At 33.4% G+C, this 15344-nt stretch overlaps 2 protein-coding genes across 2 annotated transcripts; both read left to right on the top strand.

The window, feature by feature from the left end:
• Window positions 1-3361: 3361 nt before the first annotated feature.
• LOC134387186 (olfactory receptor 5AC1-like) lies at window positions 3362-4285 on the top strand. The gene has a single exon (XM_063109566.1). The coding sequence runs from the start codon at window positions 3362-3364 to the stop codon at window positions 4283-4285; it is 924 nt and encodes a 307-aa protein (XP_062965636.1).
• Window positions 4286-12507: 8222 nt separating this feature from the next.
• Window positions 12508-14839, top strand: LOC134388451 (olfactory receptor 5AC1-like). The gene is made up of 2 exons (XM_063111509.1): window positions 12508-12531; window positions 13943-14839. The coding sequence occupies exons 1-2, from the start codon at window positions 12508-12510 to the stop codon at window positions 14837-14839; spliced, it is 921 nt and encodes a 306-aa protein (XP_062967579.1).
• Window positions 14840-15344: the final 505 nt, after the last annotated feature.

The raw sequence follows: 15344 nt of genomic DNA, 5'->3' as shown, positions 1-15344 counted from the left end.
AGTTTTTTAAAGAATGGGTTTAGAAATAGAAGAAAGACATGCTATCTCCCTAAGGTTTGGCATTGCCAAGGAAAATTGGTACACAAACAATACTGCTTCATTTCTGTGCCTTTTATGCTTCTTCCAGAAAAACAGTACATTTCTACTTTCCCAGTGTTTCACAGAAACTAGGTGAGAGTGCAGAGATTTTCATAATTTTCATTATAGCTTTGCAATATGTCTGTAAGATAACAGAGTATCTAAATCAGAAATTAAAATCCTGGTAGGATTTTTAAAAAATTAGCAACCCAAATCTGTACAGACAAAAGCAAATGCCTATCTGAACATGTATACTTCAGTTGGAATTTTTACTGTGGAGGTAGCACAATTGTTGGGAAGTTTTTAAATAAACCTTGATTAACAGGCGAATGAAAACTGCAAAATACAAGTAATAATGTTAAGAATTCAACATATTCAGAATTTATTTTATGTCATGAAAAATTTTCTTGAGACATAAGCTATGCTGCTCAAATATCACTTAGTTGTAATTTTTCCAGAATGGGAAACTCTGGCTTAATGTTTATGTGTCTCTGTGTAACAAATATTCTTTAATCTCGTGGAATCATAAGAATATGGGCTAAAGTCACTGACGACAACTTTAACAGAGCCCTTTTGTCTCCTTGTGTATTACATAAATCTTGAAAAAAAAATCACAATGTTTAATAATTCTTGGGTAAATTATACATTGTAAGAATTGAAATTAGGAATATCAATAATCTGGTTATTTGAGTTTATAGAGAAAATTGGGCAGTTTATTCAGGGAAAATGTCTCTTATGTTTCTTAATTTTTAATTAATATTTTTTTGTTCCTGTTGCACATACTAGGGCTTTCTGCGGGTGTACGATTAAAAGTAAAAATTCTGAAAATCATTTATTCTTCATTTATTTTCAGTGAAGATTAATAACATCTCATAGTCTTTATGCTGATCTTTAGTTCTTAGAAAAATAGCCTTCATAATTTTAAATTAGACAAACTCAATTTTTCTAATATATTCTCATAGTAAAAAAATTTTTTGTTCCTTAAGGATCACGAGGTATGATTATAAAATTATGAAAATGTTTTTTCATACATGGAAATACCATAATAATATGTATACTTCAATGTATTTATTTTTCTTTTCAAGGTAATCTAGAAGGAACTATATTTATGAGAAAACTTCTTTGGGGTTTCTTTTAGAGACTATTTATAAATCATGAAAACAAACCAATCTTCATCATGCAAACACTAAATGTTTTTATGACAAAAAATTAAGCATACCGGAATAAACTTAATATGAACATTTCTGAAATTACAAAAAAAGAAAACAAGCAAACAAACAAAAAACTCCTAAAAGCCCTGTTGTTCTATTTGAAGCTCTATCATATATGATTACAGATAACTTTGGAGTACTAAAAAAAACTCACATCTACTCTCAGTGCTCAAAAGTCTTCCCCATTTGATGATATTCAAAAGAATAGGCTAATTTCTCTGATGGCTATTTCTGTATTTAACTGGTATTTAGGCACAAACATTTAGAGATTAATCCCCCCTAATTTGACATTGAAATTTTTACTGCCAGAACATCTCCTTAAAAAGGCAACAACAGGTTTCATTGATCTTGTTTCTTTTCTGCACTATTAACATGTTAGAAACCATTCTTTCACACACCCCTTTATATCTGTATATAGATTTATATTATGCATACAAATATATTACGTAGTGGTATGTACAAGGGATAATTGCATATATATGCTGCTTTTCTTGTTGAACTCTTATTTTGATTTATTCCTCTTGCCGTCTTCTCTGCTTCCCTCATTCCTACCTCTACTACCATACCAGAAAAACCAGTGTTATAAACTTAGTGTCTATTACCCACATTTTTCTCCATGTAAAAGAGAGATTTAAAAATGCATTGCTTGTTTTACAAGAATGACATCATATAATTTACCCTTCTCTTTGTCTTACTCTTCTCAGATAACTATACATTATGGTAATTTCCAATTTAATTGGTATCATTCTTTTTATCATCGCTGAATTTTATTCCATTATATTAATGTGCAGTGATTTATCCAACCATTGTACTGTGAATGTGTCTGGTCTTTGCCACCTGGAACAATACTGTATTAGATATTCTTTGTATATTTATCTTTTTGTAGCAGTGCTTTTATTTCTAGGATATACATAAAAGAAAATGGTGGATCAAAAGTATATGTGGAATTATTTAAAAGGGCTTTTCAAAAAGGCTGTTGCAACGAATATCTTCACAAGTAATATACAAGAGTACCACTTTTCTCACCTCAGTCTGCAGTGGGTATTTGTATTCATTTTTAATTTCTGTTCATGTGATACATGATAAGAGAGGTCTCTCTCTCTCTCTCTTTCCCTCTCTACTTATGGCATAAAAATTCGGGCATCATTTCACTTCATTTATTAGTCATTTTGATTTATTCTTCTGTAAACTTGATTACTTACCACCTTTACTCATTATTGTTTTAGATTGTCTTTGAAATCTATTTATAATTGTTATTTTTATATTATAGACCTAAATCTCTATCTTTCACATATATGGTAAAGTGTATTTCTTAATCTATTAAATGACCTTTGACTCTGTCAGATACTCTTCTACTATGCATTAAAATTATATAGTAGCTGCTTTTATACTGGCTTTCTTCTTTTGGATAAGGATTTCTCTAATCCTTATAATATGTTATTGTCTCCTAAATTTCCTAGAAAATATCTATGGCGTGAAGTAGTAGCCTAACCTGATTTAATTCTAGATAAATATCCACCAGTGACAGCATCCTCCATTAAATCAATCATCCTTTTTTCTACTGGATTGAAATAATATATACGTCTTATGCCACATTACTGCATATGCTGGAATCTATTTCTGAGCTCTCTATTCTACTGCTCTGGTCCCTTCATCTATTCTTATCCCAATATCTTAGTATTTCTATTATTATAGCTTTATATTTTAATTTAATATCAATTAATATACTTTTGACTATTTTACCATTTATATTTTTCTTGGGGAAAATGGGAAATTTTTCTTTCCTATGAACTTTTAGATGAGTGTATGTAGTTCTAAAAAACCTTGTTAGATTGAAAAGGACTTGCATTAAGTTTACATGTCACTTTAGTTGAATTATTTTAAATCTTTTTTATAGAGAATTTTGAATGCATATAAAAATAGACAAATGAAGGTAAAAATTTGAAACTACTAATAAAATGAAAGGCACCTCTTAGAAACATGTTAGTCATACAAAACTATCACTATTTTTATGATTCTTTTATGACCGTTTCTACTTTATTTTTTCATTTTAGTGATTGGCCAGGTCAGATATGGCAGAAGAAAATAAGACTTTCATCACTGAGTTTGTTCTCACAGGACTAACAGATCGTCCAGGGCTGCAGCTGCCCCTGTTCCTGGTGTTCTTCGTGGTCTACCTCATCACCATGGTGGGCAACCTTGGACTGATTGCTGTCATCTGGAGGGACCCTCACCTTCACACCCCCATGTACTTGTTCCTTGGCAGTTTAGCCTTTGCAGATGCTTGGTCTTCATCCTCGGTGACTCCCAAGATGCTTATCAATTTTTTATCAAAGAATCATGTGATATCCCTCTTTGATTGTATGGCCCAATTTTACTTTTTTGGTTCCAGTGCAACCACAGAATGTTTCCTCCTGGTAGTGATGGCCTATGACCGCTACGTAGCCATATGTAATCCTTTGCTTTATCCAGTGGTGATGTCCAATAGGCTCTGTACTCAGTTTATAGGTGCTTCATATTTTATTGGTGTTCTGCATTCGGCGATTCATGTAGGTTTTTTAGTTAGATTAACTTTCTGCAGGTCCAATATCATTCATTATTTCTACTGTGAAATTTTACAACTGTTCAAAATTTCATGCACAGATCCCATGGTTAATATGCTTTTAGTTTTAATATTTTCAGCCTTTATACAAGTCTTCACTTTTATAACTATCATCATCTCTTACTCCTGTGTCCTCTTTGCCATCCTGGAAAAGAAGTCTGAGCAGGGCAGAGGCAAAGCCTTCTCCACGTGCAGTGCCCATCTGCTCTCTGTCTCTTTGTTCTATGGCACACTCTTTTTCATGTACGTGCGTCCTGGGTCTGGACCAGGTGAAAATCAGGACAAAATGTATTCTTTATTTTACACAGTAATAATTCCCCTGCTAAATCCTTTTATTTACAGCCTGAGGAACAAAGAGGTTATAGGTGCCTTGAAAAGAATAAATAAGAAATAAATAGTTGTCAGGCAATTTTCAAATTGTTTCTCCTTTACTTTTCGCTGAAAAAAAAATCCGAAGTCCTGTAGATTAGCCATTACTCTGTTGTTTCACCAGAGAGCTAGTGGTCAGGGTGATCTGTGGGCTCTGAGTGAAGGAACCCAGGTTTGTATTATGTTTACTTGATATGGGTCCAGTGAAAGTTTGGAAACATTACCCATAACTAGTTTATTTAGAAACACTCTGCTCCATTTTTGTCTGAGCATTTAGATTTTGAAAGTAAGATTTGCTAGGGACTTCTAAATATTACGGGTAGTAATTGGTAATTTTACTGAGAAATACTGAGAAATAGCTCTAACTGAGACTGGCATATATGGTTAGTTCTTTGTATGAATGAGCCTTGCCCATCCCTTTGGGCCTGGAAATTAACAAGGCTTTGTGGTTCTCTGCCATACACAGTAACTCTGGTGGATAGATGAAAATAAAACTGCTTTTTTGTAAAATAGATTCCAGAGAAGAAAGGTATTATTTTCATAACAATGGTTAAGGAAAAAAAAGTCATACAAAAGTAATTGGTGGATATTATGAAGAAAAATAGAAGTTGGCTTGAATTAAAGAGTGGAGCATCAAAATTAATCACATCTTGTATTTACAGCTCCACATAGTACTTTTATCAGGAATATTGCATGTAGCATGATATTCAACAATTTATGAGTTTAGTAATATTTGAGTGTAATAAAAAGCAATTTCAGAGATCAGCCTGTGATTGTGTTACTATTCCTATCAGTTTTAGCAGGAGCCAACTGGGCAGAAGGCAAGGAGACTAGATCAGAGGTAAGAAACTGGTTTAGTTCATAACAAGTGAGTGAGTGAAAAATTGTGTCAATGAATTCTGTGTGTGTATATATATATATATGTATTTAATATATATATATATATATAAGTGATCTTGTACTTGAACTGGAAGTAAATTATTTGTTGAGAATTCATTGGTGCAATTTTACATTTATTATATAGATGTAGAGTATTCAACTTCTCTTTTAGTAAAACAATTATATTATTTGAGAAATCTGGGGATTTTTTCCAGCATATTTTCTTAGGTAAAATAGTAATACAAAATGAGAATTAATTTTAAGGTGCTGAAGAATAAAAATATGCCTATTACTACAGTATTTTTAAAACACTTTAGCTTTTGGCAAGTCAATAAGTCCAAAAAATATATACTAAAAGTTTTATCTAAAAGCCTATAATAAATATCTTTTATCACATAAATCTGTTTATCATATACACATTATTGGAAAAAATCAGCTTGTTTTTACAGTCTTAAGTTGAACTCCAGTGCTGGTCAGTTACCTCAGTTGGTTAAAGTTCATCCTTACAACTGTGAGGTCATAGTGTTGGATCCCTGTACTGGGCAGCAGCCAAAAAAAAAAAAAAATGAGAGAGAGAGAGAGAGAGATTAATTCCAATAGGTCCCCAATATCAAAATACCTTTTAAAAATATCCCACATTATTAAACTTATTAACTCTTAAAAACTGTCTATATTTGTAGGTAATTTTTGGCTACATCATAATAGTCTTTGAGAATTATGTTGCAGTAACTGTAAACTAAGTCTTAGTTTCCTTAACATTTTTATTTTCTTTAAAAAAAATCATTCTCTATAGTTTATTATTGGTCTTTTTACAGTAATCTCCTAAATGCATTTTGTTATTTATGTAAATATAAATAAATAGATTTTTTCATGTATATGGTTTTATTTGATAAAACAGCTTATGTGTTATTTTTACACTCTTTTGTTGTCTTTATAATTGCACAAGTAATATATGATTTTTCCAGGATAATTTTTAACAAAATCTGTTGCTTTGCCCCCCATGGATTTGTCACCCCATTTCCCCTGGGTGACGGAACCACAAAGCCCACCTCTTCTGAGGAGTGAGCAGCCCCGAAGTGGTTAACTTCCCCAGAACCCTCAAGTGAGAGGCAACCCTTCCTTGGGAAATTAACCCCGAATTGGGGTTCTCTTCCTGCATTTATTTTCCACCCCAGGAAGTTATACGAAGAGACATAGGTGGGGTTATAGTTTAACAATATAGGCTGGTAACGTTCAGAGAAACAAGTCAGATGACATTCTATTAAGGCAATTAAGTGGTCCTATCAACAAAAGCTTGATCTTAGCAAACATTCTTTCTCCCTACAGGGGCTTCCCAGTATCTATACATATCAATCAGTAACTAGTCTGTCTTTGAGCCAGCAACCTTGCTGTGGTACAAATCTTTATGTTACACCAGAGACTTTATGGCCTGAGGAAAATTTCTTGTCCTTTGCAAGGTCAATAGGTGAAACTGCAAGGCTTTGGAAAACCAGGCCCTGTGAAGTACGTTTGCTTTATGAATCCTCTACAAAAATCCCAGCTATTTTATTATATTATCTCAGAAAGAAAGGGATAACAGTTGAATTGTAGTCTTTTCCTCCAGTTCGAGAGCCCCCTAAGGAAGCTACATTTAGACAATCTTGCAGGATCAGCTTGAGATATGCATCAATTCAGAATAAATTCTGGGATTGGTCTGAATGGAGTGCTGATCTGAAAATTTCCTAAGAATATTGCACCAGTTGTCAAAATTGTTTACTATATGACCTGTATTTTATGGAATGCAGCTGTACTGAAAAATGGAGGCAAGGTAAACATCCCTCTAGGTCCTAGGTGACAAGCAAGCTACTTAAGCTCAGAGACCCTTGACCCTGCACCTTCTCTGTGCTGATCTGATTGTACTTATATTAGTTTACATTCAGTGATCAAGAATTGGGAAGTTGTATCTGTGCATGCAGGGCCTCTGTAATGCTGCTGCTCTGCAAGCTGCTCTTTTACCTGTTTGGTATTTCTGCTTAAAATCAAATAACCTCGGGTAATAAACTTGGCTAAATAAACATTGGGTAAATGAGTTTGATTGTCATTGTACACTTGAAATCTATTACAGTGATCTTATGATTATACAACTCTCCTCTAGAATATTGAGTAGGGAAGATCTTTTGAGACTTTGGTGCTGGGATGGCTGCTAACTCATCCTTAGTTTAAGGGAGTGGAAGATTTTTTTTTTTCTTTTTTTTTAATTTTATTTTTATTTTTATTTTTTTTTTATTTTGTCAATATACATTGTGGCTGATTATTGCTCCCCATCACCAAAACCTCCCTCCCTCCTCCCTCGCCCCTTCCCTCCAACAATGTCTTTTCTGTTTGCTTGTCGTATCAACTTCAAGTAATTGTGGTTGTTATATCTTCTTCCCCCCCCCCGGTTTTTTTTTTTTGTGTGTGTGTGTGTGTGAATTTATATATTAATTTTTAGCTCCCACCAATAAGTGAGAACATGTGGTATTTCTCTTTCTGTGCCTGACTTGTTTCACTTAATATAATTCTCTCAAGGTCCATCCATGTTGTTGCAATTGGCAGTATTTCATTCGTTTTTATAGCTGAGTAGTATTCCATTGTGTAGATGTACCACATTTTCCGTATCCACTCATCTGATGATGGACATTTGGGCTGGTTCCAACTCTTGGCTATTGTAAAGAGTGCTGCGATGAACATTGGGGAACAGGTATACCTTCGACTTGATGATTTCCATTCCTCTGGGTATATTCCCAACAGTGGGATAGCTGGGTCGTATGGTAGATCTATCTGCAATTGTTTGAGGAACCTCCATACCATTTTCCATAGAGGCTGCACCATTTTGCCGTCCCACCAACAATGTATGAAAGTTCCTTTTTCTCCGCAACCTCGCCAGCATTTATCGTTCAGAGTCTTTTGGATTTTAGCCATCCTAACTGGGGTTAGGTGGTATCTCAGTGTGGGTTTGATTTGCATTTCCCGGATGCTGAGTGATGTTGAGCATTTTTTCATATGTCTGTTGGCCATTTGGATATCTTCCTTAGAGAAATGCCTACTTAGCTCTTTTGCCCATTTTTTAATTGGGTTGCTTGTTTTTTTCTTGTAAAGTTGTTTGAGTTCCTTATATATTCTGGATATTAATCCTTTGTCATATGTACAAATGGTGCTGGGATAACTGGATATCCATATGCAGGAGAATGAAACTAGATCCATACCTCTCACCATATACTAAAATCAACTCAAAATGGATTAAGGATTTAAATATACACCCTGAAACAATAAAACTTCTTAAAGAAAACATAGGAGAAACACTTCAGGAAATAGGACTGGACACAGACTTCATGAATACGACCCCAAAAGCACGGGCGACCAAAGGAAAAATAAACAAATGGGATTATATCAAACTAAAAAGCTTCTGCACAGCAAAAGAAACAATTAACAGAGTTAAAAGACAACCAACAGAGTGGGAGAAAATATTTACAAAATATACCTCTGACAAAGGATTAATATCCAGAATATATAAGTAGTGGAAGTTTTTTGAGGCAAAGTTTGGGGTACAAATCTTGTCAACAGAATTTAGACAATGTAGCTTCAAATATCTAGGGTTAAGTAAAATTGATTAATAAAAAAAGCAAACAGGGAAAATGGCTAGAAGCATTGACTGATTGTTAGTGGCATTAGCAAAATGGAAATCCTATTAAGAGAGCACAGAGAAATAGACTTAGAAGAGGTGAGGCAAATACGTAAACCACAGATGGGTCTATGAGATGTTTTGCTGGGAAAGTGGCAAATATTATATTTACTAGTCAAATAAAGTCAACACACTTACTGTCTAAAAAGTGGGAGGATAAGGCCAGGTGACCACAGAGACTAGAGGCACTGTTAAATAATGGGAGCATCTTGCTAATAGATAAACAATAGAAACTTGATGAGTTTTTGTTAGCCTGGATACTCAGACAGGTATTGATATAAAGCTGTACATATATATGTGTGTGTGTGTGTATACATGTAAAATCAATTGTTTCAATAAAAAAATTAAAAAAAGAAAATGTGGTACATATACACAATGAAATAATATTTATCCAAAGAAAGAATGAAATCATGTTATTTGCAGCAACATGAATGAGCCTGAAAGACATTATGTTAAGTGAAATAAGTCAGGCACAGAAAGATAAACACTGCATGTGCTCATTTGTATGTAAGAACTAAAAGAAATAAGCTTACAGAAGTAGAGAGTAAAAATGAGGTTACTAGAGACTGGGAGGGTAGTGGGGTAGTGGGATAAGGAGAGGTTAGTTAAAAGATACAAAATTACAGCTAGGTAAGAATAATTTCTAGTATTCTATTTAGAATAAATAAATTTAGGAGTGCTAAATGTCTATAATGAACAATAATTTGTTGTATATTTTTAAATGTCTAGAAGATAGAAGTTCAAATGTTCTCATCACAAAGAATGATAAATGTTTGTGGTAATTGATATGATAATTAAACTGTCTTGATCATCAGTGTATATATGTATCAAAATATTATTCTGTACCCCATAAATATGTACAATTATTACACATCAATTAAAAAATAAAACAAAAGAAGGAATTTCTATCAAAAAAGTTTGATTGGGATTGCATTAAATCTATCAATTTGGGGTAAACTGGCATTTTTAGAAATATTGGGATTTTTGATATGTAAACATGATGTATATTTCCATTTATTTAGTCCTTCTTTAATTCTCTTCAACAATATATTGTAGTTTTCAGTGTGTGAGGGGACTTCAAAAAATTCAAGGAAAATGGAATTAAAAGATAAACATAAAAAATAAGTGACATGTTATTAATTTAAAAGCAGTTTATGAAAGATTACGTATTATAGTACCATAATTTCATTTTTAAACATATATAAATACACACAGATACAGGTAGACGCATGGGTAAAACGCGGGAGAATATACACCCAAAAGTTAACTGTATTTATCAATGATTAGTGAGATTACAGCAATTTGTTTTCTTTGTGCTTTTCTACATTTTAAAAGTTTTTCTACAATTAAACTGTAATGTTTTTGTTTTTAGAAGAAAAAAAAGCTGTAAAAATAATAGGTGGAGATGAGTATGTCAGAAGTCATTTGCTAATTACTCTTCAATGCCCAGTAGATGACTTTATCCTACAGGGAATCTTTTGGGGGCACTGAGGAAATTTCAGTATGATCATCACAAAGAGGTTAGAAGATGGGAGAAATATGTATCATTCCTTCCAAATGATGTTTCTTAAAGTAAATTAATATGGAACAATTAATATGGAAAATTAATAGGAACAATTGTCTTTGGTATCTTCATTCTTGTACCTTAAGTGTTTTCCATGAAAATTTATATTTTATGCATCACTACATCTTCATATAAGAATTGGGTGAGAATCAACCTTTTATTTTATTGTCATTTTTTCATCATTAAAAGTTGTATTTCAGTGCTAAGAGATTCTCATGAGTTGTCAAAATATCTGAAATTTTTTTTCACGTGATTTATGTACAAATGGAAGAGAAAGCAATCCTGAACTGAAAAGCTAAATAAACATTTCGCTAAATTCCTCTGAATCTTTATGGGTATAAAGCTATATATTTGTAGAATGAAGATTAGAACTCATGTGATACTTAACCACTGTGCTATGCTGTCTATTAACTAGCAGAAAAGAGTCACAGTCTCACAGACTGTGGGTGGAGATGTACCTTGGAAAACCCAATGCTTTACAGATGCAAACCTTAAAACAAGGTTAATAAAGTGGTTTTGGCATAATCACGTAGAAATTTAGAGATGGAATTAAAACTCAAATCTTCTAAAATTTTGGTATGTTTCAGTTAATGTTTTCTCCATCAGAATAATAATGAGTTTTATATCCAATCTATTTAGTATTTTATCAGTGATTTCAAAAAGTAAAAATTATTCTGACCTTTACTTTGGAAACCTCCCAAAATCATGAAGATTTAATAATAAGTAAGGATCGTGGAGATAATGGGGCTTCTAAGGGGAGTCTAGGTCTTTCTCCTCATGTGTTTCTTGTTTTATGTAGTACTTCCTGGAAATAATGCAGAACAGTTCACCACACCTGCAGAGAATCATGCTTCGTTATTGTATGCTTGGTAGATGTAAAATAAAGCTAATGTGGAACTTTTGGTCATTTGACCACAGTATTCATACTCAATGATTACTGCAAACATTACCAGTCTCTCAGTAGGTGCACTTTGGAAGTAATAAAAACCTCAAGCGACTATTTTGTTTTTCTATTCCCTTTCTATTTAAGGGAGAAAAAACTCCAAACCTCTAGGTGCCTTTCTATAAGAGGGATCTTCAATAAGTTCATGGCAAGATTTGTATTCTTTTAAATCCATTTATCCACAAACTTTTTGAAGTAACCTCACATAAAATATTTTAATTATTTTACACATTTTTACTTTTCAAAGATTATTCTTGTCAAAATTGCATTTTCATCAACCTCATCCTTCTTAAATTTTCCATATTGTGCCTTATTTTTGAGTTAAAATTATTTGCCTCTGAAATACTGTTATTAAGAGATAACCTTAGATAACTGGATGATAATTGTCTACATTGGCATATTTAATGATAGCTCTTAGATGTATCTCAGATCTGCAAATAAGCTGGGTAGTGTCTTTGTTTTTTCCCTATTCTTAAAATAGGGGTCATTGTAGCATCACAGGCTTTACAGCAGAGTTACATACAGGTCTATGTGTGCCTGAGTTCAGAATGGCATTGCTCTAACTTGAGAGGTACTAAATAAATATTTGTGGATGAAGTGAATAAATTGTGTTTACATGTGGGATTTTTGGAGAAAATTTTTAAAGAGAAACATGGTGGGTTTTGAGGAATGTATAATCAAATGAGTAGATTAGAACTTTGGGGGTGATTTTGAGGAAAATATAACTAGCTAACATAATGCTAACGGATAGAAAACAGTGAAAATGGGATTTTAAATTGCTGTCCTATTATCAACCCATTAATGACTTGGAGGAAAGAATGAGATATATCTTTAATACCAGATATATAAGGGGACTTCAAAAGGTTAGTGGAAAATTAAATGAAAAGATAAAAGTAAAAAATTATAAACTTTATCTCTCAAAGTAAGTTCCATCAAGTTCAAGACACTTGTAAATGATGATACCGGCCATTTAGTCCATCCCTAAAGAACTGAGGATCCTGGAAATTTAGCCATGCCATCTTTTTTACATTATTAACTGAAGAAAAAAAAAGATTTTCTTAAGATTAGGAAACAAAAAGAAATCAAAAAGAGCCAATCAAGACTGTAAGGTGGATGCCTAATGATTTCCAATCAAAATTCTCATACAATTGGCCTTGTTTGATGACAGGAATAAGCAAGAGCATTGTTGTTGTTGAGGACTCTCTGGTGAAGCTTTCCTGAGTATTTTTCTACTAAACCTTTGGCAACCTTTCTTCACACACTCCGGAAATAAACAGATATTATCGTTCTTTGGCTCTCCAGAAAGTCAACAAGAAAAATGCCTTGAGCATCCCTCCAAAACTGTTGCCATGACCCTTGCTCTTGACCGGTCCTGCTTTTCCTTTGACTGGACCACTTCTGCTTCTTGGTAGCCATTGCTTTGATTGTGCTTTGTCTTCAGGATCATACTGGTAAAGCCATGTTTCATCTTCTGCTATGAATCTTTGAAGAAATGCTTCAAAATCTTGTTCTGACTTGTTTCAGCAATGCATTGAAAGCTCTGCTCTTGTCTGCAGCTCATCTAGGCACAATGCTTTTGGTATCCATTGAACAAAAAATTAGCTCAACTTTAATTTTTCAGTCAAAATTGTGTAAACTGAACCAATTGAGTTGTCTATGGTATTGGGTATTGTTTCTGTTGTAAATTGATGATCCTCTTCAACTAGGGCACACACCAGATTAGTTTTTTTCTTGCATATTGATGTGAATGGTCTGCAGCTGTGGGCTTCATCTTCACCATCTTGTCTCTTCTTAAAATGCGTTATCCACCTGTAGATTGCTGATTTCCTTGGGGGCATTGTCCCCATAAAGTTTTCATCAGTGATTTCATCACTCTTCCACCCAAGCTTCACCATAAATTTGATGTTTATACTTGCTTCAATTTTAGCAGAATTCATGTTGCTCTGATAGGGACTCTTTTGAAATTGATATCCTTCTTAGGGCCTCATAGTAGTCCTGTTCAAACATATTATAACAAGTTGGTGCACGTTTATTTTGGTGCAAAAAATTTTGAAATTAATGCATTGTTTTTCATAATATATCTTTCCCATTAACTTTTTGAAGGTCCCCTTTAGAGGTAATTTTTATTTTTTGCAAAATAAATGTGAATGTTCCTGAGAAAGTGAGAAAACACTTTAGAACCTAAACCAGACACTCATTTTCTGAAGTCTTAGCATAAAATATAAGTAGACTGTGAAAAATTTATTCTTAATTCTATATAATACTTCACTCTTAATACATTCACTTCTAAGGTATTTATGTGACAGGTTATAGGACTGGTAAGTTGGCATCTACACCCTCCTCCTTAACCCTTCAAGTAATATTCTTAAAAAAACTTTACATCTCAAAATTATTTGTAATATATTTAATAATCCTATTTGTGTGCTAAAAGTAGAAACACTTTACCTTTATACTTGTTTAGTAAGGAACAACTAAAACACAGGAATTGCAATGGGATACCAATGTTATTTCACATGAACCTTGATTAATATTTTTATTTATTAACTCTCTCATTGCAGTGATCAGTCTGAGTAAATATGATTCACACAAGACACAGGTTATGGAGTTTGTCCTCACAGGACTAACAGATCGTCCAGAGCTGCAGCTGCCCCTGTTCCTGGTGTTCTTCGTGGTCTGCCTCATCACCATGGTGGGCAACCTTGGACTGATTGCTGTCATCTGGAGGGACCCTCACCTTCACACCCCCATGTACTTGTTCCTTGGCAGTTTAGCCTTTGCAGATGATTGGTCTTCATCCTCTGTGACTCCCAAGTTGCTTGTAAATTTTTTATCTGAGTATCATATGATACCTCTGGCTGAGTGCATCACCCAGTTTTATATTTTTGCTTCTAGTGCAAACACAGAATGTTTCCTTCTGGTAGCAATGTCCTATGACCGCTATGTAGCCATATGTAACCCCTTACTTTACCCAGTGGTGATGTTCAGCATACTCTGCACATGGTTGATAAGTATTTCATATGCAATTGGTTTTCTATATCCCATAATTCATGTAGAATTATTGTTTAGATTAACCTTCTGCAGGTCCAATATAATACATCATCTCTCCTGTGAGATCTTGTTACTATATACAATTTCTTGTACTGACACTTCTATTAATGCATTAGTACTTTTTATTTTTGCTACTTTTATACAAGCTTTTACTTTTATGACCATCATAGTTTCTTATAACCGTGTCCTCTATGCCATCCTGAAAAAGAAGCCTGAGAAAGGCAGAAGCAAAGCCTTCTCCACACGCTGTGCCTATCTGCTCTCTGTCTCCTTGCTCTATGGCACGCTCTTCTTCATGTATGTACGTCCTGGGTCTGGCCGAGATAAATACCAGGATAAAATGTATGCACTGTTCTACACGATTATAATTCCCCTGCTAAACCCCTTTATTTACAGCCTAAGAAACAAGGAAGTTTTAGGTGCACTGAGAAAAGCGATAAAGTAATAAAATTTTTTCAGGAAAACTTCCATGATTCTTTTCATTTTCTCTCTGTTTAAATAAATTATACTATCCAGTCTTGTGTTTTGCACATAGTAGGGACCTAATATATTGTTAAATGAATGAATAAAAATATTTATACTAGATATGCTTGTTTTAGTTATTAATTATGATCATCAAGATAGTTAATAAGCACTTTAAAGACTGACTCCACTTATTTGTTTACAATCCATACTTAAGAATAAAACTGAAAACTGCAATCACCAAATTGCCAATCCTTTGTAACATAAATGAACTCTTGTTTTCCAGATGTAAACATTTTAAAACTCTTTTACTTATATTCTTTTAAGGAAAGATTCAGCCTGTAGAAATCCTTGTTTTAAAAAAGTATTGATGCACTACTAAATAATTCTTGAGCAAGGCCTTTTTCAAATTTTCTCTTCAATAGATATTTACAATGATCCAAACAGTATGTAAATTAAAATAATATTGTTAGACTAAATATGACAAC

Source organism: Cynocephalus volans, chromosome 1 (assembly GCF_027409185.1).
Source record: "Cynocephalus volans isolate mCynVol1 chromosome 1, mCynVol1.pri, whole genome shotgun sequence".
NCBI classification, from domain to species: Eukaryota; Metazoa; Chordata; class Mammalia; order Dermoptera; family Cynocephalidae; genus Cynocephalus; species Cynocephalus volans.
Note: the sequence above shows the minus strand (reverse complement) of the source record. Positions and strands in the feature narration are given on the sequence as shown.

Excerpts from the sequence above, each read along its gene's own strand:
- LOC134388451 (XM_063111509.1), top strand. The coding sequence starts at position 12,508 with ATGACAGGAATAAGCAAGAGCATT. Across the intron at positions 12,532-13,942 it reads CAGGAATAAGCAAGAGCATT|GTTATGGAGTTTGTCCTCAC; the intron begins GTTGTTGTTGAG and ends CACAAGACACAG.
- LOC134387186 (XM_063109566.1), top strand. The coding sequence starts at position 3,362 with ATGGCAGAAGAAAATAAGACTTTCATCACTGAGTTTGTTCTCACAGGA.